Source organism: Dasypus novemcinctus, chromosome 14, assembly GCF_030445035.2.
Source record: "Dasypus novemcinctus isolate mDasNov1 chromosome 14, mDasNov1.1.hap2, whole genome shotgun sequence".
Classification (NCBI taxonomy): Eukaryota; Metazoa; Chordata; class Mammalia; order Cingulata; family Dasypodidae; genus Dasypus; species Dasypus novemcinctus.
The window spans coordinates 19,883,983-19,909,359 of record NC_080686.1 but is presented as its reverse complement, the minus strand read 5'-3'; the positions used below and the strand labels follow the sequence as shown (position 1 = coordinate 19,909,359).

Sequence of the window (25,377 nt, the reverse complement as noted above, 5' to 3'; positions counted from 1 at the left end):
GGAGCTCGCTTAGCGCTGCCCGCGGCGGCTTCGGGACGCGGCGGCTCGGCCTAGGGCGGGAGGAAGCCATGGGGCGCGCGGGCGCCGGGGAGCGGGCGGTGGTGTAGCGGCGGCGCCGGGCCCGGGAGCGCGGCGAGGCCTCCCGCCATGGCCCCCATGGGCATCCGCCTGTCCCCGCTGGGGGTGGCCGTGTTCTGCCTGCTGGGGCTCGGCGTGCTCTACCACCTCTACGCGGGCTTCCTGGCCGGCCGCTTCAGCCTCTTCGGCCTGGGCGGCGAGCCGGGCGGCGCGGCGGGGCCCGCGGCCGACGGGGGCGCGGTGGACCTGCGCGAGCTGCTGGCCGTGTCCGTGCTGGCGGCCGTGCGCGGCGGCGACGAGGTGCGGCGCGTCCGCGAGAGCAACGCCCTGCACGAGAAGTCCAAGGGGAAGACGCGGGAGGGCGCCGACGACAAGATGACCAGCGGCGACGTGCTGTCCAACCGCAAGATGTTCTACTTGCTCAAGACCGCCTTCCCCAGCGTGCAGGTGGGTGCCCTCCAGGAGCTCCCAGGACCCGCGTGCTCTAGCCCATTTTGCAGACGAAGAAACCGAAACCGAGGCGCAGGTGCTAAGGTGCTCAAGGTCATCCCAGCGATTCGTGGAAGAGCTGGGTGAGGCCAGGCTGCAGGCCTTCGGACTCAGGGCCCGTGCCCTCCAGGTCCCCTACCCCTGGTTGCGTGCGCGGTTGGTACCCGGGATTTGGAGCCCCGCTTCTGGCGTGGGCTGCGGTCACCAAATGATGAGAAAGTTATCCTCACTCCCTACGTCACGCTCCTTTGTAAACTGAAGGCGTTGGGCTAGGACCCCCAAGGCCTCAACTGCCCTGGAGCCTGATTTCATTCTTGGATGGGGTCTCTCTGTTGAGAGTACACGTTTTCTGTCTAAAGACCAAGGACCTTAGAAGTCTTTACGCAGGACTGTTTAAGATGCGGGGCATTTGTAGGAGGATGCTTGTAATTACTTTGGCTGTGGTCTTATATCAAAACCTTCTTAACGGTATAGGTTTGGGGAACGCTTCAGGGAAGTGTTTGGAAGTATATTTCCCAGCAACCTCATTTCAGCCCCCTATCCTACCTTGGCACTTGACTGAAGATCCGTATTTACTCCAACGGATAAGAATCCAAGAGCATTTGCCTTTTAGTTGAACAGATTTCTAAAGAAGGAATCGACAGTTTCCTAGAGGAATCCAGACGTTTTAGATTTGTTATGAGTGCTTTTTGAGTTAATCATTTCAATAGAGTTGCTGGTGAATGGAATAAAACTTTTTATTTATTAAGCTCCGGAGCGGGGAGCTTAACATACTATAGCAGTATGTCTTGTCACCTAACAATAGATTTTGTCTCCTGGATAGGAAAATTGTTTCCAATTGAATTGTATTGATTAGATTAAAGGGGAATCTAAAGCCAGGCTTCTTTGGAACGCATTAGACCTTTTTACCGTTGTTCTTGGAAAAATGGTATCGTATCTTGTGTAAGTCCCTCCAGTTTATCATACTATTACCTTGGTTTGATTGTCTCTTCTTTCTGTCCTTTTTTTTTTTTTTCTTTTCCCCCAGCCGGAAGGAACAACTTTGGTTTCATAACATGAACTGCTGGATACCAGATGTAATTGACATTAGTGAATTTTTTTTCAATTGTATGTTCAAACAAAACAGAGAACACGTCCACCTTTTCTTTACCCTGCTGTGCTTTATCATCACAAATAATACTGTGTTTGCATCTAGTGTGTAAGATGAGCTTGTGAAATAGCTTCTTCTCTGTTCCAAAACATTAAAAGTTTGTGGAAGAAACTGGGGCTTCAAAAAAGTGAATCTATTTTAATTACAGCAATACTAATAAAAACCATTTCTTGAGTGTGTATACTAGGTGCCCAGAAACTGGCTGCACAGGGTTTCATTTGATTCTATAGCAACTTTGAGAAGTAAATTTTATTCCCATTTTTCAGATGGGAAATCTGAGTCTCATAGCACTCTACTCCATTGCTTTATTGAACTAATTCTTTTTAGCTAGAACTTTAGGAGGCTCTTTAAAACATATGGTACGAATTGCTGGGACGAACATAAACTTATAGAGGCTTAAAAGCTGTAATAGTGAACTATAGTAAGCAGAGTAGGTTTAAAAAAAAAATGTAAAGACAAAAATGTATCTGTTGTGTATGTAGTCTTCACCTATTCCCCTGTCTACCTACCTTTTGTCTTGGGTAAATTCCACAGGATTCTGCTTTCGTTTTTCTTTGTTATTAGCATATGCTGAGGAAATAGGTGTTAAGGTCAGCAAGCTGCACTTTAGTAAACACAAAAGCTAAGCTTTTGTAATTGCAGAGACTGAAGTGTCTGCCTTACCATAAACTAATTTTTTTTCTCATGACTCTTTGACTGTTTGTATGTACGTCTTTAGTGTTCATGTGTTCATGTTGGATGGTGAGTGGTGGAATAGAGGAGGTTGTGTTCATTTATACAGTGTACAAGTAGGGCTAGTGTCATGTGGAACTATCTCCTTTTTTCCCTCTGTTGTAGCCATCTAAGAAGACACCCAGCCGGGGATTCCTTCTTCCCTTCCCACGCCTCCCTCAACACCAGAAGCTCAGGCTTAGATACCTGGTTGTTTTTAAAGTCTCACCCCCAATTTTTTGATAAGGAGCTGACTTTACTTCCTAGTGGAGATGAGCCTTGAAAAGCCACACACATTTCTTTCCTTTATCCTGGGTCTCTGTGCAAAGGGAAAAGGCTGTTTTCTTTTTTCCTGCTATTTTCCTGTCTGGATTCTGAGGCCTGGGTTCTCCTGTCTAATGTTCACTTCTCAGTATAAGGATATACTATGTCACTCTTACACTCTCACCTCTCACCTTGAGTGTCATCCCCTTAGCCCCCTCAAGGGACATTTGGCAATGTCTGGAAACATTTTGGATTTTCACAACTTAGGGGTGGGAAAATATTGGCATCTTGCAGGTATAAGGTAAATCTTACAAGTGCACAGGGCGATCCCCCTTAAAAAGAATTATCTGGCCCAATTTGTCAGTAGTGTCCGGGTTGAAAAATCCTGCACCAAAAAAGTGAATGCTGCCCTACAAAAATGCAGCTTGACCTCAAATCCCTGAATTTCTTTTGTCTTCAATCTTTCTCATGTTAGGAATCTTGTGAAAGGCCCCCTGGGCAGCTGTTCTCCTCTTCCTGAACATGTGCTGGCAAAGCTCCTTATCATCCTGTGAAACTGCAGGCATTTGTGTGACACATTCTCATGTCCTTGATGATAATGATGAAAGTGAAGGCTGAAGATAATTTTGTTGAATGGGTTTGCAGCCAGCAGAACACACAAACTCAGATTTATGGTTTTAATGTATATAGGAAGTGCTCCTGTGCTCAAATTGACTTGTTGGGAAGTTTTGGAAAATGACTTGCTTGAAGATACAGCATGGCACTGGGAGATGGTAGCAGCACCTTGGGTCTAAGCCCTCTTTGCCCTCCAGGATGGGAGTTAAATACTTCTCTCTCAAGAGAAATACTCACTGGAAAAGTTTGAGGAGTGCTAATATAGAGCAAAGAATGCTTGCTTTGACACCTTGTCCAGTCCTAGCGTTTGTGATCCTGGCAAATCATTTCACTTCTCTGAGCCACAGTTTCTTCTTATCATCAGTAGTTAGTGCAGTCATAAGCATTGCAGACGGGAAAAAAAAACACGTTCAAAGGAACAGGCCCAAGCAGAGTGGTTTGGTAAATTCAAGTAACCAGATGAGTTTGACTAGAGGAGCACATGGGAGAATTCCTGTGGATACAGTGAGAAAGGTAGGCAGAGACTAGATCAAAAAGCACCTTTGTATGCCAAGCACAAAGAAGTTTGGACGTGATCTTTAATTTAATCTCGAGTACTAAAGGAGGCCAGATTTGTCTGGCTTTTCTTGAGGCCTGCGGTATGCCAAACTTTGGGCTTGTTCCTTTGGAGGTGGGAGAGACCAGTTAGAATACTTACAGTAGGTCATGTGAGAGACGGCGACCAGAACTCAGGCAAAGGGAGAGTTAATCTCAGCTGGTTTTACTAGCTAACATTTATTTAGTTCTCAGTAAGTGTTAAGCACCAAATTATGCTTTTTAGTGCAATTGTTAATTCAGTGCATTAGGGTATGAGATGCAGAAGGGTATGAAAGAATTGTTAGGAGATGTGAAGAGGTGGATATCAAAAATGACTCCTCTATTTCTGGTTTTCCCAGTTGGTGTTTTGTTGGTGGTGAGGAGCAGGGGATGACAGGGTGGAAGTGTAGGTCACCAGTGCCATCTTAGACTTAAGTTAGAGGTTGTCGTTTTCTTTTTTAAGAGGTGGTTTTGATAGGTTGGAAGAGATACTAAGGAAGCAATCAAAAACATGGGTCTAAAGCTCTGAAGAGATGTCTGAATTGGAAATAAAATTTGTGAGCCATCAGTCTGATGATAAATGAAATTGGTTGGGGACAGAATTGCTTTGGAAGAAAGTATGGCATGAAAGGGGAAGAACGGCGCCTAGGACCAAACCTTGAAGATCTGCAATATTTAATAACTGGAGTGAGACTGAGTCTGTAAGAAAACTTAGATAAAATGGCCAGAGAGTGAGAAGCCGAATCAGGAGCACATGGACAGAATCAGGAGCTGACAGGAAGGGCGGACATTGGTCAAACACTGTCACAGGTAATGAAAGATCGAGGAACATGAAGACTGAAAACAATAATTTAGCAAGAATAATTGCAGCCAACTTTTGTTGTTTTTTTTTCAATTCTTTTCATTTCATTTGTCTGTCTTATGAGTTCTATATGAGAGGTATATTTATCACCCCCTTTTTTGATGAGGAAACCACAACTTAGAAAGATTGACTAGCCCAAGTCCAATATCCAGTGTCCAATGTATTAAGGAGCTGGAATTTGAATTGATGCAATCTGATGGTACAACACATACTCTTTAATTATGATTCTGTTCCATGGGGGCAGAGATTTTTGTCCCACTCGGGTCATTTACTGTTCTATTTCCAGGCCCTGGGACTGATATAATCATCAATCATTAAACATTTGCTGAATTAATAAAGGAGTAAATGATCAAATTGAATGTTTACTGTGCACTATCCTAAATAAATATTTTATGATTTAAGTGGTTTGATGTTAGTTACTGGAATATTATTCTTTTTCAATTTCATCTGAAACTATTTGTGATGGTTCAGTTTACCTTCCAGAGATTGCTGATAATTGTGGCAATTTCACCCGACTTTTTACTCATGTATTGTCAGTGCTGTAATTATTGTGGCACTGTAGCATGTGGTCTGGGCATTGCTTCCCATATAATATTGATGTGGCTGACTACCCGGAAAGGAGGCTTGTCAAAAAGCACTGAAATCCACAGTTTGAGGACAATTTGTGTGTGTATACTTATGATCTTATAGAGGAAGTGTTGTGATGAGGCAGTATTTTAGTAAGATTGACATTTGGTTATTTAACTTATTTCTCAATGTGCAGTCAATTCTTCAATTTGCTTCATTGGTATATCCTAATTTACAAACTGTGCAGGTTTTTTTAAACACATCAATTTTATTGTTATAGATTAATAAAGCATGCAGTTCATCCAAAGTGTACAATCAGTGCTATTTGGTATAATCATATAGTTGTGCATTTATCAATTCCATCATCATTAGAGCATTTTCATTATTCCAATAATAATCATAAAATACAAAAAAAACCACAAAAATTCATCACCTCTCAGTCTCTACGCTTCCCGCCATACATAGCTACTATCCCTAGTTTATTCGTATTTACATTTAGTATAGATCAAGTTGTCAAGCAGTATGTACCTCCTGTGTCTAGTTTCTTTAGTATATTTCCTTTTTTAAATCCTTACTGGAAGATTAATTATATATTACTATATTCTACTGTCCATAGTTTGTTTTGGTTGTATTTTTGCCTGATACTAACATCTTGTAATATTAACATACATTTGTTCAGTTTCAAAGAAAAACAGTTTTATATATGCAGTTTTACCCATATTCATATTTCATTTGAGGTTTCACTATGTTGATCAGTCCCATGTTGCATTTTTTAGCTTTTCTTCTAATAATATACATTACCTTAGACTTTCCCTTTCAACCACTGTCATATTCATATAAACAACATGCAATTTTAAAACATTGTTTTTACAAATCAGACTGTATTTTAACTGCATAATGAAGCTCACTGTTTAAAACAGTGGTTCGTAATTGGAGATGATTTTGCCCCTCCCCGCAGAGGACATTTGGCAGTGTTTGCAAACATTTTTGGTTGTCACACCTGTGAGGGAAGTGCTACTGGTATCTGCTGGCTGCTAAACAGCCAAAATGCACAGGATGGCTGCCACAACAAGGAATTATCCAGCCTAAAATGTCAATGAGGCTGAGGTTGAGAAAGTTTTAAAGGAGTAACTAGTGTATTCTTTTGTGAATAAAATGGATATTTTATTAAGTATCATATATACTCTGCTTGCCCTACACCTTTCATTTCTGTATGGTAAATCAGATTATATTTTAATTTTCTTTCCTAATAAATTAAAAGTTGACAATTTGACTTTATCTCTTTATCCTGTTACGTGTGTCTTTGGTGTATAAGGAAAAGAAAACGATTCTTTTTTGTATCCCTTTTGATCACTCATTTCAGCTTTAAGTTTATAACATACCACCTTCTAACCTGTTCCAGCGTTTTCAGGTTTCCTTTTCCTTCTCTGTTGATAAAGTTGTTTTTGTTGACTTTTCTAGGATTTTGTGTCTCTTAGCATTTCATAATTTTGTTTGTAAGTCATCTTGATTTTTAAGTCTTTTGTTACTTTTCTCCCTTCAACTCTTACAGTAGCTTGTGTTCAGTGTTCCAGTGTATTGTCAATCTATTTTCACACGTTAAATCTGTTATTTCTCATAAATCATCGTTATGTTTTAAGTAGCTTCTTTCTTTCATGCTGTTTCTCTATATTTTAGATTTCTTACTTAGCCAACATGTGAATATTAGGTTAAGACAGTACTTGAAGGCAAGCTGTCGTAATTTCTTCTACAGTGTTTTTCATTTTGTAATAAAATACCTCAAAATAAACAAAGGATTTAACTTTTAAAAGCCATTGATTTTTATCTGCTATGTTTTATTTTCTTCTATCAAGTAGTAGTTTTTAAAATTAAAAAAGAAATTTAACTGTCATCTACTTTTGATGCAGATAAATACTGAGGAACATGTGGATGCAGCTGATCAGGAAGTTATCTTATGGGATCATAATATTCCGGAGGATATCCTGAAGGAAATAACTACCCCTAAAGAGGTACCAGCAGAAAGTGTTACTGTCTGGATTGATCCACTTGATGCTACACAGGAATATACAGGTAGTTTTAAAAATTCAATCTCACACTTTAGATTGCCATTATATGCTGGAGAACCAGAACCTTTCCTCCTTAAAAAAAAAAAAGACAGGTGATACATACATCATGGTAGAATATTTTGTAAATCCAAGACAGCTTTTCCAGTTAGATTTTAAGACAGAGCCATTGGATAGTTTTCCATTGGACACACTATTTTCTTTGCAAGGCAACAGAAGTGTTTATTTGGGGTCTGTGAATTGCAGTTTTGGGTACAGAGATTACTCAGGTAGCAACTCAAATCATGTCTGTCTTGTCATTTCCATGGACACCTATTTTTTGAGGAAATATATTTGGCTAGAATACAGTATTTTCTTGGGGTATTGGGATCTGGGTCTTAGCGCAATTGCATATGGCCTTGGAATTCAAAACAGTAAATTCCTACACACCCAGAAAGCAAATATTACAACAGAGAATTATCATCTCTCCCCATTTCCTTTTTTTTTTTTTTTTTTAAATGTAGTCCTAGATCAGAAATCATTTCTGTGGCTCCTTACGCAGAGATTCTTAACTCCTGCTTTTCCTCTGTTTATTAGTCTATATGTTAAAGTTAGTTGCTTCTGTATTGTCTTCCTGCTTTTTCAACTTTGTATCCTAGTGCTGAAGCTCGTTACCTGATGTCTTAAACATACTCAGTTGCTTTCTGGTTAGAGAACTGGGGAAGACAATAGATGTAGATTTATGTAGTAATCATAACTGAAATGAAAAAACAATATTTTGCAAGATTAGATAATAAAAATATGGAATCTTAAGGGTTTTGCTTACAATAAGGTTTTTCTACACTGAGATTTTACCTGGTCACATAATAGTAATAATAGGAAACATTTAGTGAGCACATGCTTTGTGTGGTGACTGTTCAAAGTACTTAACTTGATTTTCAGATTTAATCCTAAAATTAAAAAATTATTTCACTAGATACCTAAAAATGGTTACTGTTAGTTTCTGTATCTTACAGTTGATGAAACAGAATGTAAGTAATTTGTCCACATACAAGCAGCTCATAGAGGTGGGCTGGGAGAAAAACCCAGAGTGGCCTACAGAGCCAGAATCTTTCCCCTCTTCCTCAAACTGGACCTTATCAGTGGACTCTTCTTGAGGGATTGTCCTTTAGAAAAGAGAGTTCATAGAAATAAATTTTTAATGAGACAAAATATAACGTATCTTCAATTTATAGTTAACTTTGACAATTGTGTTTTTTCTGTTCTCAGAGGACCTTCGCCAGTATGTCACTACTATGGTGTGTGTGGCTGTAAATGGCAAACCTGTGCTAGGAGTAATCCATAAGCCATTTTCTGAGTATACAGGTATGAAAAATGCTAGAGTTTTCCAAAGTTAATGCTATCAAATCATTTGCCTATTAGTATTTACCATCATGTTAGAAACTTAGCTAACTCAGTAGTTAGTAATGTCATTCCCTTGCCTCTCTTCCCCCCTCACTGGTCATTGAGGATTTTCTTGTTGGTAATCATGATATATGACAAAGCAGGGCTTTCTGACCTTTGTTTTGGTATTGGAAACTGTGTTGAAGATGAAAGAATCTCAGTGTGTTGGGAGATAGATTGGATGCAAACTCCACAGCAGCTGAGGTCCTTTTTCTCATTCTGTCGCTGGTTGAGGTCCAGGGCTGTTAACATCATGGATTCTTTGTGGACCCTGAAGTTCACTGTGCAGTTGCTCTAGCCACATCATTTGTCCTGTCAGGAAATGAGCTTGACATTGTGGTGGTTGAGGGCCCTGCCAGCCTCAGTATTACAAATGGATGAGTGGGTGTCACCACAAAAGTCTTAGGGGCCTGGCTAATCTCTGGGTGGCCTATGATGCCCTTCACAACTTCTTCAGACCCTTGCTCCCCCACCTTCTTTTAGCTTCTGGCAGATGGCTGGTCAGATCCCTATGATTGTGTTATGGAAAACCATGCTAACAGCTTTCCCGTTCAGCTTGGGAGTGACCTTGCCAATAGCTTTGGCAGACCTAATGGACCCAGGGGTGACATTTTAGTAGCCACTACACTGCAGTTTGCCAGAGGGTCTAACCATGCTCTTCTGGGTGGCAGTGATGGCAGGGACAGTCTAAAGGGTGCTGTCACACTTCTCCTTAGTAACTCTGATCGTAAACACGGAGCAACGGTGATGACCCTTTTGGCTCTACTCTTCTGTAATATGACAGAGTTCTTGATGACGACAGTATCCACTGTCTCACATTGAAGGCAGCCCTGATGTCCTGGTGTCCCATAGAGTTATATCCGTTCCCTCCCTTAATTTGTCTCAGGAGTGTGGTTGACACTGCACCAAGAGGCTATCAAGTAGAGAGAAACAGGCTAATTTTTGATATTCTAAAATTATGTGTTTGTTTTACAGAATAACCTCAGATCCTACATCCAGCTGTTCTGAGATAGGCTAAACATAGATTACTGTCTTTGGCACACGTTTCTATATTTGTGTTGTCTCTGTTTTTCAAAATAAAATCTATTACGTGCCATCTGACCTTTTCTATCCTTCTGATAGTTCAGATAGTTTTTTAAGTTAATTCGATGAGCTATAAAAGCTTTATGTCATTGCTGTAATGATGTGCCTTCAGGTTAATTACACAATTGCTTTATAGTTTTTTTATTACTTTCACATTATTTCCTTTAATCCTGACTGAACTAGTTAGGATACAAGTTAAGCTGCTTGTTTCAGTTGCTGTAGTCAACCCCCAATACAGAAGATTGAACAAAGTTTATTTCTCCCTTCTCTGATGGCCCAAGTATAGGAAGCATGAAGGTGTTTGTCTGTCCTTGCTTTGCCATGCTGTCCTGTGCATGATCAGAGATGGCTCATCACTCCATCCACATTCCACCCAGGGGAGAGAGCAGAAAGGGAGACGTGGAAGGCTCCTCTGACAACAGGTTTTACCTGGAAGTTAACACATAGCACTTTAACTCGCATTCTATTAATAAAAGCATAGCTAGAACCCTTTATTTTCATTGGCCAGCCAAACTAAATTATAGGGATTCTGTCATTACAGGAGAAAAGGGAAAGTGGTTATCAGAGTACCGCCTAGCAGTACAGTTGTATTTAGTATAGGCCTGTGAAGGAGGGACACAATTACTATATATATATATATTTTTTAAAGATTTATTTTTTCCCTCTCCCCTTCCCCACCTTTGTCCATTCTCTGTGTCTATTAGCTGTGTGTTCTTTGTGTCCGCTTGCATTATCCCACGGCACTGGGAAACTGCGTCCCTTTTTTGTTGCATCATCTTGCTGCATCAGCTCTCCGCATGTGTGGTGCCACTCCTGGGCGGGCTGTGCTTTTTTCATGCGGGGCGGCTCTCCTTGCAGGATGCACTCCTTGTGCGTGGGCCCCTGTGTGGCGTGGCAGCACTGCGCATGGGCCAGCTTACCCCATGGATCAGGAGGCCCTGGGGATCGAATCCTCCATATGGTAGATGGACATTCTATCAATTGAGCCACGTCCCCTTCCCACAATTACTCTTAGTACTCCCATTTACAGATGAGAAAATGAGACTCAGAAATTTGATAAACAACTCAAGGTTATCCAGTATTAGGACCAGAATCAACTGCAGGAATTCTATGCAGAATCAGTGTATCACACTGCTTTTTTAATAACTCCACATAATTCTCACATTTGTATAGTGTTTAACAATTTGCAGTATACTTGATGTTATCTTATTTGAAACTTTCAGTAACTCTGGGACAAAGACATTGTTTGTCTTTTTTTATAGATGAGAAAACAGGCCAAGCAGCTTCTATCTTGAAAATGCTAGAATTCCACTGTTACTGTGAGAACTAACTACTCCTTATTAATATCTCATAATTGTTTAGTATTTTCACAGTTTATAAGGATATTTACAGAAATTCTTTCATTTTAGCCTCAAAATAGCCTTGGAAAGAATATAAAACAGCAATTATAATTTCTTTTTGTTTTTGTTTTTAAATAAAGAAAAGAGAAAGTACGCTTTTGAAGGTGAAGTACAGAGTTTAGGTCTGAAGCCCACTCTCATTCTTTTGATGCTGTCCGCCATTGCCTTTCTTCATGAGTTAGGATTGTATTTAGCAATTGCATATAGTGTAAGCCTGGTCACAGTGCATAAACAGGCAAGGGGATGGTTATTTTTCTTGCCTAGCAAGACCAAGGCAGGGCTGGTTTAGTGGGGTTATGATGCTTTTGAGAACCTGACTCCTCTCCTTTGGCTTTGTTATCCTTAGAAGGTACTTTTTGTTTGCATGCTTGCAGATGGCTGCAGTCGGTTGCCATGACCTTGTTCTAGGCAAGAAAGGGGAAAGAAGAATGATGAGTAGGTCTGTCCCAGATGTTCTTTTTGTTAGGGAAGCCATAATGAAGCCCTAGCTATTCAAACTTGGCTTCATCTTATGGACAGTTGTCACATGGGCACCCTTAGCGGCAAAGGAGCCTGCTACTCCAAAGGGAATTCAAAGTCTGTAAAGAACCTCTGAAAAGGAGAAGAAGAGGAAGTTGATATTGGACATTCTGTGGTTCTTGGTTTCTTCATCCATTCATATGGGGGGGGGCTGGTGAAGTGAGAGTGTGTGGAAAGAATTTCCTTAGAATATATATTACGCTCATAGGTTTATTCTCCTTAAAATAAAGAAGCCAAAAGTTTCTGACATAGGAGCAGCTTGTGTTCTAGAAATTTTTGTAATTAGTAATAAAGTCCCTGTTCTTCCATAACAAGGCTAACTGAAAATTAAGTCCCCATAATTAGGTGTAGTTTAACCTTCCATTCCTAGAGTGAAGGTTTGTTCAGCCTGTGCCCTAGTTTTGTACTGTTATTTTCCAATCCCGATTTTATATTGATGTGGGCAAAGTACAGTTGTCAAGTATTGTATGTTTATCAGAATTTAACTTCACTCAGCACTCATGGGGACCAGATATTGTGGCTGTTAGCTGCAGTTTCAGCAAAGTCGATCAAACTCCTTATCAAACTCAAATCAATTCCTTGAGTTTGAAATTCTAAGAAACAAGAGAATAGTATCTTAGTGAAGTGATATATACATGTGTGAGCAAGTAAGTCTAGTATATTTACTCAGTGGGAGTGTTAAAATTAAGTTAGAGCATTTGAAGTCTGTAGCAATGTGAAAAATGCTTTACATACATAAATGGAAAAAAGCAAGATGTAGAAACGTGTGCGTAATATTTTAGTATACGCTATATCATCTAAATCTTTAAAATCTGAACACGATAATTTTGAGACAGAAATAGGTTCAAGAAATCATTTTTTTTTAACTTTGGTTTTTAGTCTGTAAAATTTTCAGGAAAAGTAACACAAAAGCTTTATTCTATTAAAATCATAAATGCTATGATTAAATTATCCACAGATGTGAAATATATGGATTTAAATAAGGTATGTATTATCATCACTGGTGGAGCCTGGTAGGAATTCCCCTTCTGGCCCTCATCAAATGCTGTGGACATTTTCTTTGTAGAGGCAGTCTATGGACAAATGAAAGATACACGTAGATATCTTTGGATCTCTATGACTTTGAAAAAAGAATATACCAAGAGGTCGGAAGAGATGGAGCTCAATGTGAATGGAACGAAAAAGTAGTACAGATTGAGCTAAAAATTTGTTTTCAAGGGCACCCTGGTAACAGCTCATCAAGAAACGTCAGGATCTCTTCCAACCCTCCTTTAACTTGTCAGAGAAATGTACTTGATATGAGCATAGAACTTACGACGCAGCTACCATTAAAAGATGGGGAGATGAGGGAAGAAAGAAAACTGAAATATGGAGAGAGGAGTCTTAGAGAGCTTTGCTGCCAAACCTTTTTCCAGTAAGCGAGTAAGGAAGCATGTTGAGAGTCAAATGCCATCCAGAGGGTTGATGTCATGATGATAGAAACAGTTCAGAAGAAATATAGGACCCTTTAGACTATGACAGTGAAATGACTGCTTATGTAGGTAATCACATCTAATGTTTACATTGCAGTTTCTATGTGCCTGATGCTGTTGTAAGCACTTATTTTTTTTCATTTTGGAAGTGTGGCTACTGCCTGTGTCATGTGAATAATGAGATACCTGTACCAGTGCTCAGCACATAACGAGTCCTCCCCAGTGAGCTACCATGATAGTCACCCTTACCACCATCACTGTTACAAAGAAGGAAATCCTGACTTCCTTGGGGCCCCACAGGTAGGGAGGGCTCTGCATTCCCATGCTGGTCTTTTAGGTTCAGTTCTTGTGCTTAGTGTTAACCTTGGAGTCTGAGTATGAAGTTCACATTATTAGATAGTATTATGTTAAATAAAGACCTTCTGGTACGGCTTAAAATGACTCCATGGAGAAAAACCTGTGTGCCAGAGAGTGTTGGTCATGACAGGTCCTGTTAATGTTTTTTGTTTTTGTTTTTTGGCACCAGGACTGTTAATGTTGAGACTCCAGTGTGTGGCAGAGTACCAACCACTTGTACTTTCTTCTGGACATTTTCAGCCTGTCTTACAGGCAGAAACCTAGTCTGTAGCTACGATTTTTACCTCATCTACAATAATTTACATTTAAGTACTTACTCTACATGTTAAGGCACTTGAAATAATTTTGCCATATAAGTGTTATGATTGAATGCCCTGAGCTTATGTAACATAAAGTAAGTAATTCTTACCTAATATTGTTTTGGTTAGTATCTCTTAGATACACTGATTCTTACTTCCTTAACCAATACTGACCCCTAGAGAGAGAGCACTGTAAATTCAGTTCTTAGTAATACTGTGGGCTTTTTTCTTTAATATAATTTCTTATTAGAGAAGTTGTAAGTTTACAGAAATATCATGAAGAAAATACAGTCCCCACGTACTCCCCCTATTATGGCCACTTTGCATTAGTGTTGTGCCTTTGTTATGAGTAATGAAAGTGTATTATTATAATTTTACTATTAGCTATAGCCCACGTAGTCCATGTTAGGGTTCCCTATGTTGTATAGGCCTCTGTTGTTTGTTTATTCATTTTTTATTCTTCTAACATATATACAACCCAAAAGCTTACAAGCTTTAAGTGGGACCATTTGACCCTAATCGTCTATGCGATAACAGTGTTCATACACTATTCTTTTACCCTTATTCCATCTTTGCTTTCTCCCTAAATCAAAGGGTAAATTTATCAGTGCTAACTAACAATCCTTTTGCTGAAGGTTCCCTGATCATCTCTTGGTTGAATAAACCTTGCCCCTAATTGGTTACTTTGGAAGAGCTAGCTCACAGGTGTGATAATCCCTGAGTTCTTATGTATTAAAAGCTTTTTCTATAGCCTTGATGTTTATAAGACCACTTGGCTAGTTACAGAATCTTTGGTTTACTCTTTTATCTTGATTATCTTATGAAAGGTGTTAAACTGGGTACCTTTTGGTTTTTTTCAATTTTCTTTTATCCAATCTTCTATCAGTAGGGCCCATATCTTCAACCCCTTCCTTCTCATTAGCTCTAGAGCTGCCTTCCAAGTTGTCTCTCTCATCTCGCCCCACTCCTTGTGTTCACAAGGCTACACTTTCGGTCTCACCTATTCTCTAAGTTTCTCGACACTCTTTTGCCAGGTTTTCAGGCTTTCAGAAAGGTTGTACCTTTTCTTTCTGGGGAGAAATCCTGGCTGATACCACCTGAGTTCTGCCAACCCTGGGGAGTTGTCTAACCGCCAGGAGCTTCTGTGAAGCTCCTCCATATTCCCCACTGATTGTCGGTGTTTACTCCCCTCCTTTGGTATCATTGGGCTTTATAGCCCTCCTTTGTCTCCTACTTAATCTATAGGTATACCTTATAAGTGTTTTGATTTGCTCTCCTTGTTATCCTGTGTGGATTTTAGAAGGAAGTATTAGAAAGGTCTGGGGGTCTGCCATCTTCCTTAGGGAATTCAGCAAGCCAAACCCTACTAATTTTTTTTGATGTTCCTCCTACAGCCAAGAATAAGCTGGGATACAATTGCTTTTATTGCTAGCCGTGATGAAGTATACTTTATTTCCATAGTGAGTGAGTGCTAGAACAACAGTCTAATTGGGATAATTCTGAGTAAGTCTGTTTTCTTGTGTAGTTTGATTGTCAGTGAGCAAACTTCCAAACCAAGGAAAGCATCCCCAGCCATTTCCGGGGTCTCCTCCCCTTTTTAATAATTTCTTTTCTATTTTGACTAGATGGACTTTATAGTCCTGCATAGGCTTTTTAAAAATTTTTTTATTTTATAAAACAAACATGAACCCAGCTCTTTAGCTGTATTTATGTTTATAAAGCCACTTAGGAGACCAAGCCAATATGCAGATAATCGAAACCACGAACATATTAGAAGTTGAGGTTATATAGGAGAAAACTCAATTTTAAAATTTGAATTATCTAAGAAAATTAGTTGTATGTATGTCACAAGTTGACTTCCCTAGGAATCATACATTGAGACAGAGATTAGTATGCCCTGTGTTTATTAAGGAGTGCTCTTGGAATCAAATTTATGAAAGAAGAGAAGGAAGTAAAATTAGGTGTAGGGAGAAAGAAGTTCAGTTACAGTGCATTCCCAGCAAAGTCTCGGCTGACACCTGCAGGGAACTCTGGGACCTGGAAGTTCTTAAGCCAGGTAATTAAAAGTCATTATCTTTGGTTGGAGAGAAGTAATTTTTTTGAGCTTTGTTTTAGTACATATCTAGTTATTTAAAAAAATAAAAGCACTACTTTTGTACTCAGAAAATACAGTCAAGCTTTCTGCTTTGGAAAAAGAAATCAATGCATATAACTCTGTGGAAAAGGATATTATTTCAGTCTTCTTTGGTATTTTGGGTCCTGAAGAGTATCACTTTTAGTTTTAAAAGCTCCAGTGCCTCCCAAAGTTGTAATGGATATGATATTTGCTTTACAGCATGGGCAATGGTAGATGGTGGTTCAAATGTGAAAGCCCGCACTTTTTACAACGAGAAAACCCCGAAGATCGTCGTGTCGCGCTCCCATTCAGGGATGGTCAAGCAGGTTGCTCTTCAGACCTTTGGAAACCAGACTACAATTCTACCGGCTGGCGGTGCTGGTATGTCCCCACTACCTTATGCGTCCCTCGAGGGTTACTAGTGTGGCCACAGCTCAGGTCACTTGGGAGGAGAGTGAGAATGGGAGAGTACATTAAAGGCATGCCTGGTCCCTCACTGAGCAGTCTCGAGGGCGGTTTTCAGATACACCAGCCTTATAAGAAAAAGTCTCAAGCATTTGATAGTCTGTCCCTCGAATACTACAAAAGCATTTTCCTGTCTGTGGTGAGCTAGCAGTGATTGCTTTATTTACAGTCTGTTCTGTAACTTTAACTGTGAGGCCCTCAGGTTGGGGAGGAAGAAGCAAGCACATTAGGATACCTCATGTGGCAGAAGGATGCCAAGAATCATCCGAGGTATTCGACTGGCTCATGCCTGGGTCGATTTGGATACCCCTGAACTCCTCAGCTTACCCCAGAGCAGCTACTTATCTGCAGTTAGCAGTGGTGTCTAAATGCCCACTTAGCTTGAAACATATTCTTCACTATTTTATCTTTGCTATAGACCAGAGGTTCAACATAGTTTTTCCAGAAAGGGCCAAGATAGTAAATATTTTAAGCTTTGTAGACCACATACTGTGTCTTGTATATTCTTTACTTTTAAAAATATTTAAACCCTTCTTACCTTAAGGGCTGTACAAAAACAGGCTATGGCCTGGATTTTGTCATGGGCTATCATTTGCCACCCCTTACTATGGTGAGTGCTCTTCAGCACAATTGAAATGTTTTATTTCAGAGAAATAGCAAATTATGGTCAAAAAAACATTGGCATATGAAGATCTTTTCCACACAGTAGTAAAGGGACTGTAAATCTTCTTAACAGCAATAAAGGGACCTCGAAGCTTCTTAACTTGTAACTTGTATGATAGGCAGATACATACAACTAGCTCACGAGCTAGTTATGTGTGTCTGCCTACCTTAATGTGATTTCACTATTTTCTTAGAGGTTCTCTGTCAAGTTGGTAAGACTACCCAGTAGAAATGGGACAAACTAGATTCTGGACCCAGTTTCTTCTATATTTGTTTCATTATTTTATTGTTTAAATCTTGCCTCTTTGCAAAAAGGAATTAAGATGGTACTGCTACGTAGTATTTTCTTTTTTCAAATCAGGCCTGCCTAGATCTTCAAGGGAAAAATCGTTGGTGTTGAGCTTCAGTGTATAATGCTACGTCATTCCATAGAAAGTGACACATTCTGAATTTGTTGTTCCATATAAAACCAGAAAGTAGTTTCTAAAAATTTACAAGCATACATCAAAGATATTGTGGATTCAGTTCCAGACCACTACATTAAAGTGAATATTGCAATAAAGCGAATCCCATTAATTTTTTTAGTGCAATAATAGTTACGTTTATACTGTAGTCTCTTTAAGTGTGTAATAGCATTATGTCTAACAAAACCCACATATATACCTTAATTAAAAAATACTTTATTTCTAAAAGATGCTAACCATCATCCGAGCCTTCAGTGAGCCGTCTTTTTGCTTGATATTGATGGCTGCTGACTGATAAGGGTGGTGGTTACTGAAGGTGGGGGTGGCTATGGAAATTTCTTAAATAAGACAACAGTGAAGTTTACTGCATCGATTGGTTCTTTCTTTCATTTGAACACTTAGAGGCCATTGTATAGTTAATCATTTGGCCTAATTTCAATATTGGTGTGTCTCAGGGAATAGGGAAACCTGAGGAGAGGAAGAGAGACGGGGGAATAGCTGGTTGGTGGAGCAGTCAGAAAGCACCCAACATTTATCGATTAAGTTTGCTGTCTTATTGTGGGCATTGTTCGTGATGCCCAAAACAATTACAGTAATGACAGCAAAGATCACAGATCGTGCTAACAGTTATAATCATAATGAAAGTGTTTGAAATATTGTAGGAATTACCAAAATGTGACACAGAGACACAATGTGAGCACATGCTGTTGGAAAAATGGTGCCAATAGACTTGGTCTATACAGGGTTGCCATAAACCTTTAATTAGTAAAAAATGCAGTATCTACAAAGTGTAGTAAAGTGAACTACAATAAAATGAAGTACACTTGTATAGGTATATATTTGGTTATATCTCAGACTAGCATAATAATTATATCTTGTATATTTTTGCTTATTTGAAATTAATATTGATACTATTTTTATAAAAAAATTTTTTTTTACACAATTTTTAGATTGAAATAATTTTGGAGAGCAGTTGCAAAGATAGTGCAGAGAGCTCTCCCACACCCTACGTGGTTCCTTTTAACAGTATACTTACTCAGAAATATAAGCTACTTTCTTAAAGTCTTTCATCCAGCTTCCTAAGTTTTGCATTTACTCTTTTAGGTTATAAAGTTTTAGCCCTCTTGGATGTGCCTGATAAAAGTCAAGAAAAAGCTGATCTCTATATCCATGTGACATACATCAAGAAGTGGGATATTTGTGCTGGCAACGCCATCTTAAAAGCCCTTGGAGGGCATATGACCACCCTGAGTGGGGAAGAAATCAGCTACACCGGTTCCGACGGTGTTGAAGGAGGACTCCTTGCTAGCATCAGAATGAACCACCAGGCTCTGGTCAGAAAACTTCCGGATCTAGAGAAGACAGGACATAAATAAGCATTCCTGGTTACAGGACACACACTTCTAGAGCTGTAAATGGTCCACCTGAAACGCTGGAGGCTTTAAAGGGTTGGTAGAGACGATGCATTGTTAAGACCATCCTGAACTGTTCTGAGTATTTATGAAGCATCAGAAACTTTTTTTCCCTGTAATAGGATGCGAGATCAGGGAAAATGAGTTGCTTCATGTCTCCAGTATTGTCTTTATTTTTGAGACTATTTTCGTACAGTTGTCATACACACAAGGAGCATATTTATATTTGTGAATTAAAATCTATAGCCAAGTCTACATTGTGAGTTTCCATTTTCATACAACATCATGAGTCTTCATGATTTGTTAATACTTTCAGATAGAATTGGTCTGAAGAAAAGATTCTGTGTAGATATGTAATGTAACTTTACAGTTAAATCTCATTGAAAATAAAGTAATTGGGGATTTCTACCCCTTGTTTGGATGGAAAGCACAAGAAGCCACACATCCATTAATATGCAACAAATGCTCTATGTTACTGAATATTTCTCGTGGATTAAAATTGAAAAATCTTAAATTGATTTTTTTCCTTTGAGATTTTAATAACAGTTCACCAGCCAGTAGAAAATATAGACTTATGATGGTTTGAATTGTAATTGCAATTTCTTGTTTTTGGGTTTGTATTTGTTTTAAGAAAAGTGTATTTGTACCCATGGGTTTAACATTTCTGCCATCTTGCTGTCGGGTTTTGTTTTCCCTGTGAGAGATGCATGGTTCTATCATTCTCTTCCTCTTGACCAATGTTTAGTCTTTAACTGGTAAGGTTTGGTTTAAGGTTTCAGTGTTAGCCTTAAGATTTTGGCACCTTTTCTTATTAGAAATGATATGGTATTAGGGAATATACGATGATAAATTATTTTCTTAATAATTGAAAGTTATTTGTCACTACATGAATTGAAGTAGCTTGTCCCTATTTTCGAAACCACAAAATTTTAATTTTTAGTTCTTTTAAAAAAACTGTAAAGTTCATGATTAACAATGCATTATGGTTGCTTTTACCATTAATAAATGGATCTAATCTATCCAAACTCTCAATATAATAACTTTTGAGAGGCCCTGTTGTTTCTCTTTAGATTAAAACAGTGATGGTTAAAGTTAACTTTTTGATAAATTTTTTTCCTAATCAGTCTGGAGAATCTTCTTGGAAGAAAGGTTGGGACATAGTCACTTGTGCCACTGTAACTGAACTTTGCTTTGTGAACCAGTTTTCATCAGGATGTCTGGTTTCTCTCAGTGTGGTATCTGGATACTTTATGTAAGCAATTAGTACCACTATTTCATGTGACTTTGATGTCCTTGTGTTCCACAACTTATTGATAAGGAATGGGGTTTCTCTTTTTAAAAAAAAAATTAAGGCAACTTTCCGTTTAGTTATCTATCTTGAAGGTAAAATCAATAAAAAATGGATATTCTAGCCTGGTGGAATAGGTCTGAACTTGAATTTTGGATGTCATACTCTCCTGAGGCCTTTAATTCCTCCTTAGTGAACTGAGTCTGGTACAGTACACAAGTTTCCGTCCAATCTCTAGCAAAAGATCACAAATCTGATAGGTTGGTGGGCCTTATCCGGTAGACCTTTGTTTAGTGAAAATTCATTCAAAGTTTTGGCTGGTTAGAACACTTGGTTTTCAGACAGGACTTGGAATTCTAAAAGGAATATCAGAGGCCTTATCTTTTTACTTTGCAGGAAGATGAAGAAACCTTTTTTTCTCAGGAGAGATGACAAAGGCTGCAGTTGCCAGAGTCCTGTCACATAATCAGTTATTTTAGTTGTAAAATGTCAAACTTTCAGGGAAATTGGACTGACATAGTAGGAAATGGAATTTAATTGGAAGGGTTTCCCCCAATATTATAGGGGAATTTTCTGATTTAATGGAAACAGAACTAGTTCACACAACTATGATAGCTTTGGTTTTATTTTTAATTTCTTTAATCTGCATGTAGATAATCACTTTGTGAAAGGTTTGTGTTTCGTGTAAAAATTAAGATAGCAGCTGACAGTTGAATACATTTTTAAAATAATTTGTTGGCTATAGTCTGTTTACTAATTTCAAGTGCTTTTATAGAGCGTTCTTTTTTTTTTTAACTTTTTGTTTCTGAAAGTCAATATATATTGCAGAATTAGAATGAGCACAAAGAACAGTATTTATATTTATTTATGAAACATTATTGTGCCAGAACATACCAGAACATCATCTTCACGAATAAGTTGAATTATTTATTGAGACCCATAATTATCTCCCAGGATTACAAAAATGAAATTATTTCAAAAACAGTGCAGAATAACTGAGGAGGCATTTGACTTTTAGTGACCCCCACCTCCCCAACTCTTGGTCTTCCCTTTCCTTCCTCTTTGCCTTATTTAGCGGATAATTTCCCTTACAGTTGAGTTTCATGCGTCACGTTCAGTAGCAGCAGAGATGTCAGTAACCTCAGTATCCGTCATCTGTTCCCTTCTGCCCCCTTTTTCTCTACCCTATTAGCTATTTCCCTTGCCTCTTAATTTTTCCCTTTTATCTTCTTTTCTGCTGCTCTTTCTTAGCCAACATATTCTATTCCCAACACCTGCCCCCAACTTCTCCATATACCCATTTCTCTTAGAAAGGAAAGGAAAATCACCATCAAATCCACAAAGCTTTAAATTGTGAGGTCTAATCCGGTACTTCTCTCTTTTCAAAGAGTATCTTCCAACCCATCTCTCAAAAATATAAGTGTGGAAAATACAAGGGAGTTGGGTGGATAAGCCTGTTAGTGAAAAAGCTTCATGCTTGGATCCCTGTTAGAATTGAGGTTACAAGGGTCTAAAGACAGGTCGTATTTGTCTTTGTTATATTTTCCAGTTGCCCCATCCCCCAATTTAAATGTTTCTCTTTTGTTTATTTTAAATCAATAATATCCAGACGAGTTGTTTATGATTATATAATGAAGTAACAAACACATTTTGGTTTGTGCATTTTATGTAACAGTTGTGCAGTTTCTTCCTGTTTGCTGTGTGCATCCTTTGGCTGTTTTGCAAATTGTGCCTGAGGGGGTATGGGCTGGGTAGTGGAAAAGAAGGGGAGGCAGAGGAAATGGAGGCAGCTCAGTGGAAGGATTGCAGCAAGAGGATGCAGAGGAAACATCTGCCCTGACCCCGGTAATCAGGAACTCTGTCCTTGATCAGATGTTTAATTCTAAAATTGGATTTCGTTCAGATTTGAAGGCAACAACTATCTCTGATAGCCCAGCAGAATCAAAGAAAGCTGGAGTGCAACCCCTGCCTTTCAGAAAAGAACATGGCCAACCTACCCCCTTGGAGACAGTCTTTAACAGATTACAAACCCGCAACTACGTATCTTGGCTATGTGTTGCATTGGTCTGGATGAGAACAATGAATTTTCTCTTTGAGATCTTGGTTGAATTTGAAGACATATTTAACTATTTTCAGGCTATGGCTACAGAAAGTCTAACTTGTGACTGTTGTGTAAAATAAGCCTAATCCTCCATAGGTTCACATTTATCCTAAAAAAAAAAGTTGTGCCTTAACAATAGGGCATTGTATGTTAATAGGGAAAATAAAACATTTTTTAATAGATGGGGAAAATAGGAAATTTTTGCCATTAAAAATTAAGTTCTTTCAATGTTTTTAATATTAGATTTGGAGGAATTCATTAAAATTAAATAAAAAGTTGATATAAAATTATTTTTGCATAATCTAACATTTACAACTAAAGTACATTTTTTATAACAAACTGGCATCTTGATGTATATATATTTGAAATCGTTCTTCATCTTTAGCTTTTTAATTTAAATTAATATAGGACCAGGATAGATCACATGTTTTTATTTTACTTTCAAATCTTTTCAATTTGCTATTATATCTGTTCTCCTAGTCTCTAGAATAGTTTTGGTTAAAAAAAAATAGCTATTTATTGATGGTAGCATATCAGTCATTAATGTTAAAATTACTGTGTTGTATGACAAAGTCGGGAAGGGGTTCTGATTCTGATTAGCAGTTTACTAAGGGCGAGAAGACTTGAACTTTATACTTCAAAAGGAGGTTTTGGTTTTATGAGGTGCTGATTTATGTGTGTTGTTTATTTTTATTTCATCATTACCTGAAAGGTGTATGCCTTCCTATCTCCCATTAGTAAAGGCTTACAGGAAAGCTTTTATTTATTTTTTTAATTTTTTTAAGTTGCATGGTGAATTAGTTTGGTGGGAAATGAGATATATAAGTAGTTTTCCTTTGAGATAATATAATCCAAACTGTCAGAAGTTCAGGATGATGAATAATAAAACAACTTATTATATATTTTGTTTGTAAGGGTTCCCTAAAGTATTATAATTAACATACTTTGTAAATTGCAAAAGCGGAAACTGATGTTTGAGTAGTAATATGTTCCATTAAAATTCTCTGTGAGGTGTATGTTATACACATAGTAAATTTTTATTCAGGAAAGACATGCTCATTCTGTATTTTTTAAAGTAGGGAATAAAGCATACCCAAAGTCATTAGGTCACTTAACCTACAAAATGTTCTCATCTCCCCAAATTTTCCTTGCCTTCTGTCATGTTGAGTTAAAGAGAGAACATTTACGGGCTTTAATTTACATGTAAATATGGACTTGAATTTTTGTACCATTTCTTTCCACTACTTGACAGTAGCCAACACTAGCTTTTAAAAGCCTCTTTAACAGGCGGGCACCATGTTCCAGCAGGACTAATAGTGGCACCGCTAGTGTGTGTTTTTCCCATTTGGCAGTATTACTTAAGCAACTAGACACGTGCACGCAAGGGGTTGAGTTCACACTAAAACCCATGTCCACGTCCCTGCCTCTTCAGATTTTTGTTTTTGTTATCCTCATTTCCTGTTAAGTAGTTTCTTATATTGGTCTACCTTAATGATGAGAGGGATTAAATACTTTTCCTTTGAACATTCCTTCCCCTTAAGCACATTTTCAAGCTGTAGAAGAACTAGAGTATTTCGTGGTCCCAAGACGTTAGACATCAGTTTTGCTTACTCAGTGCTCCTGACCTGCCTCTCACCCGCACCAAATGTAAGTGGTTCCCAATTTTAACATCTACCAGGAAGTAAACCCTCCTTCCTGTTTTTAGAGCAGTTTGTATGTACCTCACCTATAGCAGTCACTTTGATATATGTTGTTACTAATGTAACCTTCTTAAGGACAGGGATTGTGTCTTGTTGATTCTGTATTTCCACCTCAACCCCAGCACCTAGCCCAGTGTCTTGCACAAATAAGGTGCTTAATGTATGTTGAATTAAATTGACTAAAAGGTTACTACTACTAACACTAGCATGTTTCAGGTCTTACTTGTGTAAGCTGGTTGTTTCCTTTGTTTCTTCTGCAAATATTTCAATTATGATTATCTGCTATTGCCCCCACTAAAATCATTTAAAGAAGTTTTGCCTTCTTTCATTCAGATACTACACTATGACCTCTTAGCTCTAGCAAATGTGATTGCCTCCAGTGAAATGATTATCCTAAACTCTCTGCCCCTGGATATACTTTGCCAAACTGAAATGTGAATTCTCTGAATAAATTGGTCATGTCTGAAAGAGACGGTGTGCTGCATCTGTTTTTAAACTTTTAAGTTGTATGGGATTCTGCTCTTCCTCTTAACCGTCTACTCAACAGTCATCTTTTTGAGAATGGATGTAAATGACAAACATCGCTCTAATAAATCTATGACTCAAATCCATTTATTATAGTTTTTTTTAAATGGAGGATAGGAAAAGAGCAAAGAAGAAAAGGTAAGTACACAATTTAGAAAGGAGGTAATAGAGCAACTATGATGAGAAATACTTTTTAAGTTTTGTGAATGATAAAAAGAAGATACGCCATCTCGCCCCTTTAAGATGTTCTAGCTTATAGTTTGGCTTCTGAAGATCAATAAATTCACATTCACGAGAGCAACAGTTGTCATTCTCTAACTGCCAAACTACTTGTCTCTCAGCCTGTATGGATGGGCTCCATTTTGTTAACCACAACATTATTTTTTAACTTTAAGTGCTGCACGGTTTTACTGAAATTTAGTTAGTTTTATTTCCACTTGGCAAAGATGTCAGGGTAGGGGAGATAGATGAGCTGGTTCTCAAACCTGGTGAACCCTGTCCAGCTGTGAAGTTCCAGTAGTTTATGATTCCTCTCACACCCTGCCACAAATGCATAAAGGAAGATAAAATAACCTACTTGAACACTGAAAGCAGCAGATGCCTTGATGCTTTTAGAGCATTTTGCGGTATGTGATTTTCTTTTCTGAGTTCTTCGTAGAAGTGTATTCATGGTAGATACTCCATAAATATATCTTCATAATTGTACTTATTATTCT

The 25,377-nt window shown here is 38.5% G+C and overlaps 1 protein-coding gene across 1 annotated transcript; it reads left to right on the top strand.

Annotated features, from left to right (window-relative positions):
* BPNT2 (3'(2'), 5'-bisphosphate nucleotidase 2) lies at positions 1-24,604 on the top strand. The gene is made up of 5 exons (XM_004465266.4): positions 1-525; positions 7,220-7,382; positions 8,624-8,719; positions 16,263-16,424; positions 18,740-24,604. The coding sequence occupies exons 1-5, from the start codon at positions 148-150 to the stop codon at positions 19,009-19,011; spliced, it is 1,071 nt and encodes a 356-aa protein (XP_004465323.2). The 5' UTR covers positions 1-147; the 3' UTR covers positions 19,012-24,604.
* The last annotated feature ends 773 nt before the right edge of the window (positions 24,605-25,377 follow it).